The 16,927-nt window shown below is 44.7% G+C and overlaps 1 protein-coding gene across 3 annotated transcripts in view; it reads right to left on the minus strand.

Moving 5' to 3' along the window:
* Positions 1-16,927, minus strand: part of ZZZ3 (zinc finger ZZ-type containing 3) — a 157,294-nt gene that overhangs the window by 12,484 nt on the left and 127,883 nt on the right. For all 3 annotated transcript variants that reach the window (XM_068124854.2, XM_068124852.2, XM_068124851.2), the window contains one exon: positions 10,231-10,362. In XM_068124854.2, the coding sequence (XP_067980955.2) occupies positions 10,231-10,362 (132 nt within the window). The remainder of the gene's footprint in view (positions 1-10,230; positions 10,363-16,927) is intronic.

Here is a 16,927-nt window from a genome sequence, read left to right on the forward strand (position 1 = left end):
CCAATGGAACCATGAACAATGAACCCCATGAACAATGAACAATGAACCCCATGAACAATGAACACCATGAACAATGAACCCCATGAACAATGAACCCCATGAACAATGAACCCCATGAACAATGAACCCCATGAACAATGGAAGCAAGCAGCCATTTATATCTGAGATGACTCTTTTTATTATTATTTTGTCAGAATTTTGCCAATTTTTATTTTAACTGTCCCATTTGCATCCAAAGCTTAACTTCTACAGATAATTTCAATTATGATTGCACTTTTTATTCAATGAAGCAACATTCTAAAAGGTTTTTTTATTTAATGCATGAATTATATTTAAAAAGATGAGTTAATTAACTTACACTCCAAAAGTTTCCTTTTTGTCTTCCTCTTGCTCTACAAAAGTTGAGGCCTATGAAAGAGCTAAATGATAAAGTGCGGCAGGTTACTAAACTGACGAAAAGGAGTGGAGGACAGCAGGAAAATGAAAATGCACACAATACCCAGCACAGTATGCGAAGCAGATTGGAAGGCAGGAAATAGGGTGAGAGGTCAGTGACTGTCAAGTAGTTGAGCAATAGATATGGAAAATACTAAGTGGTGTGGATTGGCACAAGTCTTGATGAACTGAAGGGAAGGCAGGAGACAACAGACATCGAGTCAGTTTCACATGAAAGAGAAGTTGGAAAAAGCGATAGAGGTGCCTATGATATTCAGAGTATAGACTCAACAGAATCCAGGAGAGACATATCTGAAGCAGGTGCACCAGCCCATAAAGGACAGTAGTACTCCATCAAGCTGTTGATGGGGGGGGGGGGGGGGGGAGGGAGGGGGGAAAGGGGGGGTTAAGCGATGAATTTACTAAGAAAGCACTTTGCACAACAGGGGATGCCCATTCTGTGGCGAGCTTTGGAGACAATCTTGGGAATGTGGTCTGTCCAAGAGAGATCATGGCTGTTGGTAAGTAGGGTGCTGAATATTGAGGAAATGAACTTCCAGGGGATGATCACAGAACCAGATAGAGGATGGTTGGAGAGTTGAAAAGAGAGAAGATAAAGGAGACTTTTAAATGACAAAACAAGATTTGAGAATATGCACTACTGCCACATGGGCCTATTGTAGAGACTGTGTTGAGATTAGCCAGGTACAGTGCCGTCAGAGACAACATTCACACCCCTTGACTTTTTCACGTTTTGTTGTGATACAGCTTGAATTGAAAATGGATTAAATTGAGATTTTTTTTTGTCACTGATCTACACATAATGCCAATGTCAATGTGGAATTTTTATTTTAGAAATTTTAATGAAATAATTAAAAATGAAATGTAGAAATATGTAATTTACATAAGTATTCAACCCCCTGAGTCAATACTTTGTAGAAGCACCTTTGGCAGCGATTACAGCTTCGAGTCTTCTTGGGTATGTCGGTATCAGCTTTGCACATCTGAATTTGTAGAGTTTCTCCCATTCTTCTTTGCAGATTCGCTCAAGCTCTGTCAAGTTGGACGGGGAGCGTTGGTGAACAGCAATCTTCAAGTCTTTCCACAGATTCTCAATGGGATTAATGTCTGGGCTTTGGCTGGACCACTCAATGACTTTCACGTTCTTGTTCTGAAGCCATTCCAGTGTTGCTTTCGCTGTATGCTTGGGGTCATTATCCTGTTGGAACATAAATCTTTGCCGCAGTCTAAGGTTTTTTGCATTCTGAAGCAGGTTCTCCTCAATGATTTGCCTATATTTTGGCTCCATTCATTGTTCCCTCTATCCTTATAAGTCTCCCAGTCCCTGCCACTGAAAAGCATCAAGGGGTGTGATTACTTTTGGAAGTCACTGTATTTCTTGAACTCTGTGGGTGAAAAACTCAGTGTCCATGAAGTAGTGAGAATGGGGTAGGTAAGGTGGGGATGGGAAGGGAAGGGTTGCGTACAAGTGCGCTGAAGGGAAACGCCAACGTTGTCTCGTCATCAAGTGTCCACAGTGACCATTTCTGGTACTAAATGGGATGAATGGATGGAGAGTTCATACACGAAACAAATGTAATCGAGTAGATCACAAGTGCATTGTAACAAAATAATGTGAGAGAAAGTCATATTTATAATATAATAATAATCTTCTTCTCCTCCTCTTCCCTTCAAAAGGGGTGAGGTCCAATGGCCCCAAACTTCTGCCCTACCTTGACCACAATACTCCTCCACTCCCCTCTGTCCTCAGCTAATAATCATAATAAAATATTAATACAAATACCTGTAATTGCCATTTGTTGTTCATACGGTCTGCCACTGAATTTGATTACAGATTCTGCTGCATCACAAAGCCGTAATCTGAGGCCTGTACTGCAGCAACACAAAGCCATGATTTGAGGCCTGAGATGTTGTAAGACAAAGCCATGATTTAGAGGTCTGAGGTTATGTAAGACAAAGCCATGATTTGAGGCCTGAGGTGCTGTAAGATAAAGCCATGATTTGAGGCCTGAGGTGCTGTAAGACAAAGCCATGATTTGAGGCCTGAGGTGCTGTAAGACAAAGCCATGATTTGAGGCCTGAGGTGCTGTAAGACAAAGCCATGATTTGAGGCCTGAGGTGCTGTAAGACAAAGCCATGATTTGAGGCCTGAGGTGCTGTAAGACAAAGCCATGATTTGAGGCCTGAGATGCTGTAAGACAAAGCCATGATTTGAGGCCTGAGATGCTGTAAAACAAAGCCATGATTTGAGGCCTGAGGTGCTGTAAGACAAAGCCATGATTTAGAGGTCTGAGGTTATGTAAGACAAAGCCATGATTTGAGGCCTGAGGTGCTGTAAGATAAAGCCATGATTTGAGGCCTGAGGTGCTGTAAGACAAAGCCATGATTTGAGGCCTGAGGTGCTGTAAGACAAAGCCATGATTTGAGGCCTGAGGTGCTGTAAGACAAAGCCATGATTTGAGGCCTGAGGTGCTGTAAGACAAAGCCATGATTTGAGGCCTGAGGTGCTGTAAGACAAAGCCATGATTTGAGGCCTGAGATGCTGTAAGACAAAGCCATGATTTGAGGCCTGAGATGCTGTAAAACAAAGCCATGATTTGAGGCCTGAGGTGCTGTAAGACAAAGCCATGATTTGAGGCCTGAGGTGCTGTAAGACAAAGCCATGATTTGAGGCCTGAGGTGCTGTAAGACAAAGCCATGATTTGAAGCCTGAGATGCTGTAAGACAAAGCTATGATTTGAGGCCTGAGATGCTGTAAGACAAAGCCATGATTTGAGGCCTGAGGTGCTGTAAGACAAAGCTATGATTTGAGGCCTGAGGTGCTGTAAGACAAAGCTATGATTTGAGGCCTGAGGTGCTGTAAGACAAAGCCATGATTTGAGGCCTGATATGCTGTAAGACATGATTTGAGGCCTGAGGTGCTGTAAGACAAAGCCATGATTTGAGGCCTGAGATGCTGTAAGACAAAGCTATGATTTGAGGCTTGAGGTGCTATAAGACAAAGCCATGATTTGAGGCCTGAGGTGCTGCAAGACAAAGCCATGATTTGAGGCCTGAGGTGCTGTAAGACAAAGCCATGATTTGAGGCCTGAGGTGCTGTAAGACAAAGCTATGATTTGAGGCTTGAGGTGCTGTAAGACAAAGCCATGATTTGAGGCCTGAGGTGCTGCAAGACAAAGCCATGATTTGAGGCCTGAGGTGCTGTAAGACAAAGCCATGATTTGAGGCCTGAGATGCTGTAAGACAAAGCTATGATTTGAGGCCTGAGGTGCTGTAAGACAAAGCTATGATTTGAGGCCTGAGGTGCTGTAAGACAAAGCCATGATTTGAGGCCTGATATGCTGTAAGACAAAGCTATGATTTGAGGCCTGAGGTGCTGTAAGACAAAGCCATGATTTGAGGCCTGAGATGCTGTAAGACAAAGCTATGATTTGAGGCCTGAGATGATGCAACACAAAGCCATCATTCTTGGCCATTCTGCAGCTACACAAAGCCATCATTCAAGGCCATTCTGCAGCAACACAAAGCCATCATTCTCGGCCATTCTGCAGCAACACAGAGCCATCATTCTAGGCCATTCTGCAGCAACACAGCCATCATTCTAGGCCATTCTGCAGCAACACACAGCCATGATTCGAGGCCATTCTGCAGCAACACAGCCATCATTCTAGGCCATTCTGCAGCAACACAAAGCCATCATTCTCGGCCATTCTGCAGCAACACAAAGCCATCATTCTAGGCCATTCTGCAGCAACACAAAGCCATCATTCTAGGCCATTCTGCAGCAACACAAAGCCATCATTCTCGGCCATTCTGCAGCAACACAAAGCCATCATTCTAGGCCATTCTGCAGCAACACACAGCCATGATTCGAGGCCATTCTGCAGCAACACAGCCATCATTCTAGGCCATTCTGCAGCAACACAAAGCCATCATTCTCGGCCATTCTGCAGCAACACAAAGCCATCATTCGAGGCCATTCTGCAGCAACACAAAGCCATCATTCTAGGCCATTCTGCAGCAACACAGCCATCATTCTAGGCCATTCTGCAGCAACACACAGCCATGATTCGAGGCCATTCTGCAGCAACACAAAGCCATCATTCTAGGCCATTCTGCAGCAACACAGCCATCATTCTAGGCCATTCTGCAGCAACACACAGCCATGATTCGAGGCCATTCTGCAGCAACACAGCCATCATTCTAGGCCATTCTGCAGCAACACAAAGCCATCATTCTCGGCCATTCTGCAGCAACACAAAGCTATCATTCTAGGCCATTCTGCAGCAACACAGCCATCATTCCAGGCCATTCTGCAGCAACACAAAGCCATCATTCCAGGCCATTCTGCAGCAACACAAAGCCATCATTCTAGGCCATTCTGCAGCAACACAAAGCCATCATTCTAGGCCATTCTGCAGCAACACAGCCATCATTCTAGGCCATTCTGCAGCAACACAAAGCCATCATGCGAGGCCATTCTGCAGCAACACAAAGCCATCATTCTAGGCCATTCTGCAACAACACAAAGCCATCATTCCAGGCCATTCTGCAGCAACACAGCCATCATTCCAGGCCATTCTGCAACAACACAAAGCCATCATGCGAGGCCATTCTGCAGCAACACAAAGCCATCATTCTAGGCCATTCTGCAGCAACACAAAGCCATCATTCTAGGCCATTCTGCAACAACACAAAGCCATCATTCTTGGCCATTCTGCAGCAACACAGCCATCATTCCAGGCCATTCTGCAGCAACACAAAGCCATAATTCTAGGCCATTCTGCAGCAACACAGCCATCATTCTTGGCCATTCTGCAGCAACACAAAGCCATCATTCCAGGCCATTCTGCAGCAACACAAAGCCATCATTCTAGGCCATTCTGCAGCAACACAAAGCCATCATTCTAGGCCATCTGCAGCAACACAAAGCCATGATTCAAGGCCATTCTGCAGCACCACCAAGCCAGGATTTGAGGCCATTCTGCAGCACCACCAAGCCAGGATTTGAGGCCATTCTGCAGCAACACAAAGCCATCATTCTAGGCCATTCTGCAGCAACACAAAGCCATCATTCTAGGCCATTCTGCAGCAACACAAAGCCATCATTCCAGGCCATTCTGCAGCAACACCAAGCCAGGATTCGAGGCCATTCTGCAGCAACACAAAGCCATGATTCGAGGCCATTCTGCAGCACCACCAAGCCAGGATTTGAGGCAATTCTGCAGCACCACCAAGCCAGGATTTGAGGCCATTTTGCAGCACCACCAAGCCAGGATTTGAGGCCATTCTGCAGCACCACCCAGCCAGGATTTGAGGGCTCAGCTGCAGCAACACAAATCCATGATTCGAGGTCATTCTGCTGCAACACAAGGCCATGCTTTGAGGCCAGGCTGCTGCACTGTAAAGCCACACTCTTAGCCTTTTCTGATGCACCAGGAAGCCAAGCCAAGTTTTGAGCAAATAATGCTGTATGATGAAGACATGCTTTGGCTACAGAAAATAACAAGAATAAAATTGTTAAAGAATATACAAACTGGAAAGTATATTTTGATACAGATGTGTCGATGGATGTGCCTCCACCCACGCGAGATGTCAACCTACACAAATGTGATCTCAAATAAGGTCACATGAAAAATTAAAGGTCCCTTGAGAGACAGTGTGAGAGAGAGAGAGAAGACAGATAAGTAAAATAGAACAACATCAGAATATTCTAATTTGAGTTATGGTCCACAATGACGTTCCGCAACCTATGGGTCACAACCCAATGTTTGGGTTGCGAAGGATTTTCAATGGGTCCCACGATCGTTTCAGAAATCGCGGGAAAAAAAACAAACTTTATCGACGATTTACTTCTGCAGACTGAACAGAACAGAGATCAAACGAACGCCGACACAAACTTTATAGTGTGGACTCTTCCACCACGCTGTACCGATGTACCGCGTGTGCATCCGGTCAGTCAGATCATACGTTTAGTTTCCGACACGCGAATGTCCATTGCTTTTCATTCGAAAAATTGAGCTGTGAGCCATCATTCCATCCATCAAATTCATCAATGATTACCACCTTCTGACCTAAATAGCCATCCCACCATGCCCCAATAGCCATCCCAGAGGATGAATTTGATGGAGAAAAAGATATGCCATATACGTAAATGCTACAGCTACTTGACCGTTACCCTCTGCGTTTGCCTATAAAAGGTGCTACAGTTGTGTTTAATTCACCATTAGTAGTGATCACCTCAAACAAGACACCACAGGAGTGGTATCCAACAACGGAGATATCAGCATTGAGCAGGAGACTGGACCATCTACTGTCTTTACAGGATAAACCCAAAGCAAGTTAAACCTTCTTAAGAGTAGGCTCGTAGAATGTTGCCTTCATGGAAACAAACATTCGCATCCACGGTAATTCAGCAGGTCTTTGCTCGCTTAGCCACTGTATATAACCGAGAATAGCAGGTGTTTTGTATGCTGCCGTTAACAGGCCCGTCCTACTGTTGGTGTGTGTCGTCCACTCTTTACCGAAAGGCTTGTCCTTTGTCGCCGTGGCAACCAGGTTCGGGTCGACGATACCCAGGTATCTACTGAAGAATGTATAACGCCCGTAAGGTACTTGCCATGGCTAGAAAGTATCAGCCTGTGTTCCTGAACTATGGGTTCATCTTGAATATCGATAAGCACAATGTTCATCGACCACAGTGTGTGATATGCCTTGACGTGTTGGCCAACGAGTCCCTCAGGCCCCAAAAGCTGAAACGGCACCTCGAGAAGAAACATGGAGATCATGTCAACAAGTCGCGGGAGTTTTTTCTCCGGATAGAACGCGAGATGAACAACAGCAAGTCAGTAATGAGTTCGGCTGTTTTTCCGTCGAAGGGACTGACCAAAGCCAGCTACCTGGTGGCGGGGAAGATAGCCAAAGAAAAGAAACCGTACACTCTTGCGGGTAAGTTTATTATTATTTTTTTCCCGTTAAAGTATTTCACTGCATTGGCGGTTTGTAGGTTCATGAAGTAATACATGGCGCTGTAAGTATAAAATAAATTAAAAAAACCACCTTTAGAGGCCATTTTTCCCCGCAAAGCGGGGGTTGGCCTTTTTCGGGCACCGTGGTTGTTGTTTGTTGTTGTTGGTCCCCTTTTTGAAGCAATGTTTTACGGCCGGATGCCCTTCCTGCCGCCAACCCTGTTTGTCGCCTTTTACGACAAACAGGGTATTACCAGTGAACTGGTACTCAATTAGCCGACCTCGGAAGGATGACAGGCTGAGTCAACCCCCTGGCGTTAATTCAGCGATCGACCGGGATTCGAACCCAGGATCCTAGGATCCTAAGCTGGCACCCTAGCCGCAAAGCCAACACCAGGCTACTGTAAGTATAGCGCTGGAAGTATAGTTAAATTTAATTTTTCATTTCGTCTTTAGAATATTGATGTGTCGGGTTCTTGCTTACTATTACTCGTGCCATGTATACGTTGGTATATCACAACTTCGTAAGTTTTATTGTTTGTTGCAATACAGCCATTCTTAAACTTTGCCTCTTTTTTAAAAGTGCGTATGGCAATCACATCGTACATATTTAATTTTTATAATGCCATGGAACTGCTGTTCTTAACCTGGGGGTCGTGACGTACGCGCATACGCTAACAAAATACTGTGTGTGGTAATGGTATGTACCTTTGTTAGGTTCCTAAAAATGGGCTCAACAAATTGATATGTTATTTATGACCCCTTCATGACCCCTGGAAAACCCCAAACGACCCCCATGTTGCGAACCGCTGCCTTGGAACAAAATCAGGATTAATCATAAAGTGAAAGAAATGTTCATGTGTTATTTTATTTATCTTATATTGCAGAGCAACTCATCGTGCCATGCGCCAAGGCGATGTGCAGAGAAGTGCTTGGAGAGACGGCGGCTTCCAAGATAAGCACCATTCCGCTTTCTGCCGACAGGATTCGCGGATAATAGACCTTTTTTTTCTTCTTCTTTTTTGTATACAGAATCGAGGCTCGTGAAAGAGCTAACATTTATCACAAAAAAAAAAATCAAACAAACAAAATATATAAAAAGAGGGAGCGGTACACAAGATGGGGAGAGAAGGGGAAGCACACAAACACAGCATTTGAGAGCAGGGACATCAGGAGATGTGTGGGAGCGAGAGGGCTTGGGGGGAGGAGGCGTGGGAAGGGGGAGGGGAGAGGGAGAAGTATAAAACACAAGGACACCAAGGACTTCCAGGAAAGAAGTTGGTATTTCAAAAAAGTGGATTTGGGGTGAAATTAGCGGGGGTGGAAAAGATCAAGGTTTTGGATGGGGGAAGATAAGAGATGGTGGTGAACAGATGTTTTAAAGACCTGGAGGGAGGAGTGGGATTGAAGAGTGAGGGAGTTTGTTCCAGAGGCAGGAGAAAAGAGGAATGAAAGAGTGAAGGTGAGCAGAGAGTCTTGATTTTGGCAGTTTAACCATAAGAGGGTTGCAGGCAGATCTTGTGCGACCTGTAGGAATATTTGGGGGACAGAGCGCAGAGAGAGCTGGGGGAGCAAGGCCGGAGAGGAGTCGGGAGAAGACGGGAAGGCCACCAACCTGCCTGCGGTGAGTAAGTGAAAGGCCCTCGGAGATAGCTTCATCGCGGGAGATTCCAATGATTCTGAACGCTTTGGTTTCAACAGCGTGAAGCAGAGCTAGGTGTGAGGCAGGAGCACCAGCCCAGAGGGGAGAGCAGTACTCCATTGAGCTGCGGATGAAAGCCTTGTATGTGGTGAGGAGCTCAGGTGTGCCAAGGAAGGACTTCGCACGACGGAGGATGCCCAGTCGGCGACTGGCTTTGGAGGCCAGCTTGGAAATGTGGTTTTCCCAGGAAAGATCATGGCAGATAGTGAGACCCAAAAGCTTGAGTGACAGAACTGGCTGTCACTTCGATGGGTCGCACCTGGATGCCTGGGTTATTTATTGTGTCCTGGGCTAAAAAGGTTGTGGAACGCAGGTCTACAAAATGATTTTCAAAGGGCACATGCCCTTTGCCCTGTTCAATGTAAAATTGAATCAGTTCCACTTTGTATTACAATCCATACATGTCAAGTATGGTTGAAATGTCTTGAGTGGTTCATAGGTTATTGCAGTAACACAGATTTTCAATTAAAGGGCACTTGACTACTTTAGGCCTTTGACCTTTTGAACCCAAAACATAAACAGTTCATCTTCATATTACAGCCCATAGTTATGCCAACTTTGGTCAAACTCCCATTTGCAGATTATCATGGTAATGAAAACTAGTTATCAAGAAAACAAGTTATCACAAGTTATCATGGTAATGAAAACCTGCTACTTTCAGCTTAAGGTCACATGACCTTTGTTACCCCAAAATGTTATCAGTTCATCTTTGCAGCATTACACACCTTTGTACCAAGTTTGGTAAAAAAAATCCCTTCAGTGGTTCACAAGTTATGATAACGAAAATCTGCTACTTTCAGATAAAGGTCAAATGACCTTTGACCCAAAAATATTAGCAGTTCATCTTTACATCACAATATGCCTTTGTATCAAGTTTGGTTAAAAAAAATATTAAAAAATCGCTTCAGCGGTTCACAAGTTATCACGGGAACAAAATCATCACACACGGATGGACAGCCAAACCTTTGCCTTTGGCAGCGGAGGCCAAAAATAAAATGAAAACTATTCTCTACTATTTGTTAAAAGAAAATCCAAGAGGTGTGATTTGTTAACAGAGTCCTTCACAAATTCTAAGTGGTTAAAGTTTTAGCCAAAACTGCTTACCTTGTAACCAACGTGTTGCACCAAAGCACTGCTAGCCTGAATCAGCTGCAGATGTCTGCGTAGCCTCTTCAGGTGCATTAACTCTTGGTACTCATGTGTGATGTGCAGTGAACATGGTATATCATCTTCATCCTGACAGGGTTAAAAATATATATAAAAGAACAAATCGCAGAGGGAAGCATCCTGACCAACCCTGCCCCCATTACCCCCTTCACCTCCTATTTTATTTTGCCCGTGCCACCATTTCTGAGCGAAAATATCAAAGATCATAATGAAGCAAGAACGGCACTCTTGGACGTCGCTCGATATGCCTTCGCCAACATTATTACATCATTATATATACTTGTACCAAGTTTGATTTAAATACCTTCAGCTGTCCTCAAGTATCACATTTTTACCTGAAATGACCTCTGACCTTTGACAGCAAAATGTAATCAGTTCATCTTTGCATCATAATACATCCTGTTACGTTTATTGGGGGTAGGTAAAAGGATCCTATAGGAAACGTAGGATTGTATAATTTATAGCATGGGCCTTGGACGCATTGGAGAAATATCGATGTACTTAAGTAGGGAAACTGTACCTGAAGATTGTTTATGTGTCTTCACACGAGGGGTGAAGCAGTGCTAATTAGTGTAAGGATTAAGGCTAATTTTCCCCAGTACACGATTTCCCCTCTGTGATTTTACCTTTATATTTTGCTGACAAGGCCGGCCATGAAAACCTCCATTACACAACAACATCCGCCGACAGAACCCAGGAAGAGCCGATCGGACTAAACCCCACCTCGAAAGGACCTACCAGGAAACAGGCCACACCCCCTGAGGGGCATGATTAACCCAGAGGTTGTGGGCGGGGCAATCTTGGAGGGACGTTTGGGGATTGATGCCCAAGAGGAAGAAGAGGAGCGCATCTTTCTCGCTCTTGGCTCGGTGAAGAAGCAATTTTGAGGTGCTCCGGCGTGGGGGGAATCGGAACAGACCATCGCCATCACCTTTGCAAAAGAACTTGTTGGGTCAAGCTAAGTGCACAAAAAGGCCATTTTATTTTTCCCTGTGTCCGTTTCTGTGTCTGAGTGGAGGATCCTCAAAGTAGGAGTTTCAATTCGTTTTTACCACAACTTTATTTCGTCATTGATTTCTTTTTATTAAATCATTATTGTTGAATTTTCCTTGTCATGTTTACTTGTTTGTGTTTTCACAATAAACCCGTGTGTTTCATCAGATAAACGTCGCGCATCCCGTCATTTCCGCACCTGTATAAATACCGCCAAAAATTTGGCTGCTGCCTCCGGAGTAAAAACTGTCTCGGCTATTCGTCATCCAGCGGTCTTAATCGCTGGTGACAGGACAATACTTATACCAAGATTGGTCAAAATCCCATCACTGGTTCACAAGCTAGCGTAGCAACATAATTTTTACATAACGGGATCTCTGACCTTGACCACCTGACCCCATAATCAAATCAGTTTATCTTTACATCATTGTACATACTTTTTTGTATACCAAGTCGAGGCTCATATAAGAGCTAACACATACAACATATAATAAAAGGAGCAGGATATAAGATGGGGAGAGAGGGAAACAACAACAGTAGAGAACAGGGACATCGGGAGATCTGTGGAAGAGAGAGAGCTGGGGTGGGATACATGGGATAAACAAGATGGACACTACATGGGACTTCAGGAAAGAAAACAGAATTTGAAAAAGGTGGATTTGGGGTGTTTTAACGGGGTGGTGATGAACCTACCCACCTATCCACCAGGTGTGGCCTGATGATCTTAGACAAGATCAAGGTTCATAAGAGATGGTGGTGAACAGATGTTTTAAACACCTGGAGGGAGGAGTTGGATTGAAGAGAGTGTGGGAGTTTGTTCCAGAGGCGGGGAAAAAGAGGAATGAAAGAGTGAAGGTGAGCAGAGAGTCTTGGTTTTGGCAGTTTCACCAGAAGAGGGCGACTGGCAGATCTTGTGCATCCTGTAGGAATATTTGGGGGACAGAGCATAAACAGAGCAGGGGTGCAAGGCTGGAGAGGAGTCAGTAGACAACAGAAAAACCGCCAACCTGCCTGCGGTGAGAGAGTGAAAGGCCCTCAGAATCAGCTTCATCACGGGAGATTCCAATGATTCTGAAAGCTTTGATTTTTACAGCGTGAAGCCGAGCTAGGTGTGAGGCAGAAGCACCAGCCCAGAGGGGAGAGCAGTATTCCATTGAGCTGCAGATGAAAGCTTTGTATGTGGTGAGGAGCTCAGGTGTGACCAGAAAGGACTTCGCACGACGGAGGATGCCCAGTCGGCGACTGGCTTTCGAGGCCAGATTGGAAATGTAGTTTTCCCAGGAAAGATCATGGCAGATAGTGAGACCCAAAAGCTTGAGTGACAGAACTTCTTCAAGAGGGTTGTTGAGAAAGCAGATGCGAGGGTTGTCCAGATGGTCTTTATGGAGAGACAAAGTGAGAGTGTGAGATTTGTCAAGATTGAAAGACATGTTCCACTTGTTTGACTAGTTTGTGATATTGTCCAGGTCTGCAGAGAGTGAAGGGGCTGTTGCCTGCCGATCTGAGGGTTGAGATATGGAGCGGCAGAGAGTGGCGTCATCAGCAAAGAGATAGAGAGGATTTTCCAGAGAGTCGGTCAGATCATTAACGAAGACCACAAAAAGCAAAAGGCCCAGAACACTACCTTGAGGAACTCCAGCCTGGACAGGAAGGGGAGTCGAGAGAATTCCATTTAGAGTCACACGTTGACTGACAGGAGAGGAAGTCGGAAAGCCATGCGTGGAGGTTTCCATGGATACCATAGGAGAAGAGTTTGGTGACCAGGGCGGCGTGCCAGACCATATCGAAGGCATGAGATATGTCAAGGGAGATAGCTCTGATTCCCTTTTTGACATCGAGGACCTCCATCCATTGTTGAGACAGCAGAAGCAGCATGTCCAGAGTAGAGTGACCTGGTCTGAATCCAAATTGATGATCAGAGATCAAGCCATTGGAAAAGAGGAAGGATTTGATATCCGAAGCAATGATGGATTCCATGACCTAGCTGATGATTGGGAGCAGGCTGATTGGTCTGTAGTTGCAAGGATCTATTTTTGCACATTTTTGTGTGTATGTACCAAGTTTGTTTTGTTTATACGTATACTTATACCAAGTTTGACTTGGTTCCCTTCAGCCGTTCTTAATTTATCGTGGTAACAAAAACCTATCACGGACGGACGGACAACCAGAAAACATAATGCCTATGGCGTCTTCGTCAGCAGAGGCATAAAGAAGACTATATCCGCCTTTACAGTGTACAATTTTGATTGTTACCATGTTCGTTGCAATACTTGTTACTAACATGTGTTGCACAATGAGGTAGTCCAACTGCCACTCCAACCCAGCATCATATTGACCTCTTTCATTCAGCCCTCATGTCTCTTGCACGCTTACTTACTTTCAGTTTTCCATTTCCAATTCCCAATCCCTTTGCCTCACTTGTTACCCTTGCCAGAGGAGTATTGCATTTGAGTCTGTTTGTCTGTCTGTTTGTTTGTCCGCACAGAATAAATGTGATTTTCTCTGCAAACGTTTCTGCAACCGATGCTCATTAAATGAAGCACCGATTAAGCCTGCATTGATGTTAAACATCAGAGTACATGTCGTATTGAAATGGACATATTTCTGCCTTCATGCATCATGAAAACAGAAAATCAGCTTAAATGGAGATTATACAGAGCAGCAAGCATACTGTTTGGCACGATGTAACATTTATGGAAGCAAAGTGAAGTAGAGTTAGATTTGCAACAAACTGAACCACATTTTAGAAAAACTCCACAAAAAACGAACGAAAGCTAAGTCAATGGCGCACCATCAAAATCCCCGGGCTTCCCACCTAAAGCAAAGTTGAAAAATAACAAAATGCTCCACCAGGAATGACCCGATATAAAATTTTGAGTTAAAAAAAAAAAATCTTCTGTTTTGACTCGAGACCACAAGTCCCCACCCCCTGGGTCATGAGCCGGGAGTGGAATCCCAAAACATCGTCACATATTTCATGCGTCCCCAATGTTGATTGAATTTACAAAGTTTCATTACAAAAGGTTTTACAATGTACTTGTAATTAATTTTTGGTATTTGACCTTTTGACCATGCCCCAATTGCCCCACCTTTTGACCCCACCCCAGGAGGGCAGGTCCAAAAATGATACTGCTCTCACACCTTCTTGCCATATGGTGACCATAACTACCAAGTTTGGTGAATTTCTGCACAACCGTTTAGGAAGAGATAGCATGGTGGATGGGCAGACACAGAGACAGACAGCTGATTACAATGCTGCTTTGACTCACCCAACAATAGATTGAGGATAAAAATATCTCAAAATACACCATATCTCAAAACGTTATGGATGAACTATGACAAAACTAGGGGGATGCGTTGGGTAGGTGACAAGAACAAGCTGATTATGATTAGATCTTCGTTCAGATCCAGATCTAGCTTATCAGTGAGATACAAAATGTAAACTTTCAGCCTGATGGGGGTAAGCGCTTTACCAAGTGCTGTTCTAGTTTTGTCTGTTACATCCTCATCCGTTCAGGTCTTCTACGAGCCTCGACTAGCTCTTCCTCAACCTCGACTAACTCTTCCACAAGCCTCAACTATGTATTTTAAAAAAGCAGCAATGGATGGATACATGCCCCAAACCAAAAGGATGAGATTAGGGCCATCTCTCTGGGTATCTCTCAAGCCTTTTAGACTGTCTGGCATCTAGGGTTGATTTCCAATTTGTCTAGTCCTTTGGTATTCACAGCCTCCTGCTCGATAGCTTGTCTGATTTCCTCCGAGTTGAAAGAGTGGGTGGCTCTTCATGGTATCCTTTCCCTTCAGGTATTGTCTCTCATCCTTCTCATTGTCTTTCATTAAATACGCTGCCGATCACTACTTATGTTCTCGCCCATGCGCAAGCTTGTTTCGTTATTCCGGGCCATTGTTACTTATTTTTGTGTTAATTCCACTTTTCCTAGTTGTGCAGGTCTGTCCCTGCCTCCACCCTCCAATAACCATTTGGAGGCTTGCAAACCTGTTGCCATGTGTCGTTTATATCACCCATGACCTCAAAGTCGTATATTCACCAGTACTGAGATTTGCATGAAAAGACGCACAAAGGCGTAAATACACAGGGGTTTGTGCACACAGAGGGATCTGCACAGACAGACATGCATACAGAGAGACAGACATGCATACAGAGAGATGCACTTCTTCTTCCTCTCTTCGCTTTATAAGGGACGATATCGAATCGTCCCTTATAGATCTCGAGATCTCGCGAGATGTTTGTCGGCGAGGTCACGTCTTTTCGAAGCTGTCCATGCGCTCACGCTTTCGAAGTAAAGTAATTTTTCACAATTGTGTTTTTGTCGAAACTGTATCTATCTTTCGGTGTGTGTACCTATAGTGTGTCTTTAGTAATATTCTCGGTGTTAATTTTTCATACATGTATACAAACTCGTCGGTTAATTCGTGTCGTGTATTTTGAGGCCCAGTAGGCTGGGTCCGACCTTGAGGCTTTGTTTTTCTCTCAGCGGTCCATCGATTGTGCTGCAATTACTTTCGTTTTCTGTTTTTGTCCCAGTCTTTCATCCCATACTTCCTTGTTTAAAATCTCAACTCAAAACCCCCCCCTCCCCCCAAAAAAATATTTCCTTCTCTGTTCTTATTCGTTGATCTTATTCATTTATTCGTTGTTCTTATTTGTTCGTTCGTTCTTCGATCACGTGTTTCACCCCCATTTCCATTTTCCCAGATAGTTTTCACTGCTCAATTTAAAAATGTTTAAACTTTCCCCTGAAGAACTGTATTATGTCATATATTATAACACCTTTTTCTTCTTCTTCTACAAAAGGATGCTTTCGACTTACTCACCAAATGTATTCATTCCAAAAAAAAATTCCATCTCTTACAGTTCCTCTTTTCTACATTCCCGAAACTCTCCTGCACTCCGCACTCCACCCCTCCTCCAGCGTCCTCAAACGTATTTTTGACTCGAAGGTCACGAGAAACTCATTTTGCAATAAATGTTCGATTCCCATTAATCGTACACTTTCTAAAATCCAATCTCACCCCTCCCCTCCAAATCTTCCCCATCACCCCTTCCCTCCAAAACCTCCCCATCACCCCTCCCCTCCAAAACTTCCCCATCACCCCTCCCCTCCAAATCTACCCCCTTGCCCCTCCCCTCCAAATCTTCCCCCTCACCCATCTCTTTCAAATCTTCCCCCTTCCCTCCAAAATTTCCCCATCACCCCTCCCCTCCAAATCCACCCCCTTGCCCCTCCCCTCAAAATCTTCCCCATCACCCCTTCCCTCCAAAACTTTCTCCATCACCCCTCCCCTCCAAAGCTTCCCCATCACCCCTCCCCTCCAAATCTACCCCCTTGCCCCTCCCCTCCAAATCATCCCTATCACCCATCTCTTTCAAATCTTCCCCCTTGCCCCTCCAAATCATCCCCATCACCCATCTCTTTCAAATCTTCCTCCTTGCCCCTCCCCTCCAAATCTTCCCTATCACCCATCCCTTTCAAATCTCCCCCCTTGCCCCTTCCCTCCTAAACTCCCCCCACACCCCTCCCCTCCGAGACTCTCCTCTCACCCCTCCTCCTCAAAGCGTCCTCCCCGCTTCTTCCCCCTTCCAACTTTCAACTTCATCTCCCCCAACCTTCTGCCT

The sequence above is a fragment of the Myxine glutinosa genome, chromosome 8 (assembly GCF_964187855.1).
Source record: "Myxine glutinosa chromosome 8, kmMyxGlut1.1, whole genome shotgun sequence".
Lineage (NCBI taxonomy): Eukaryota > Metazoa > Chordata > Myxini > Myxiniformes > Myxinidae > Myxine > Myxine glutinosa.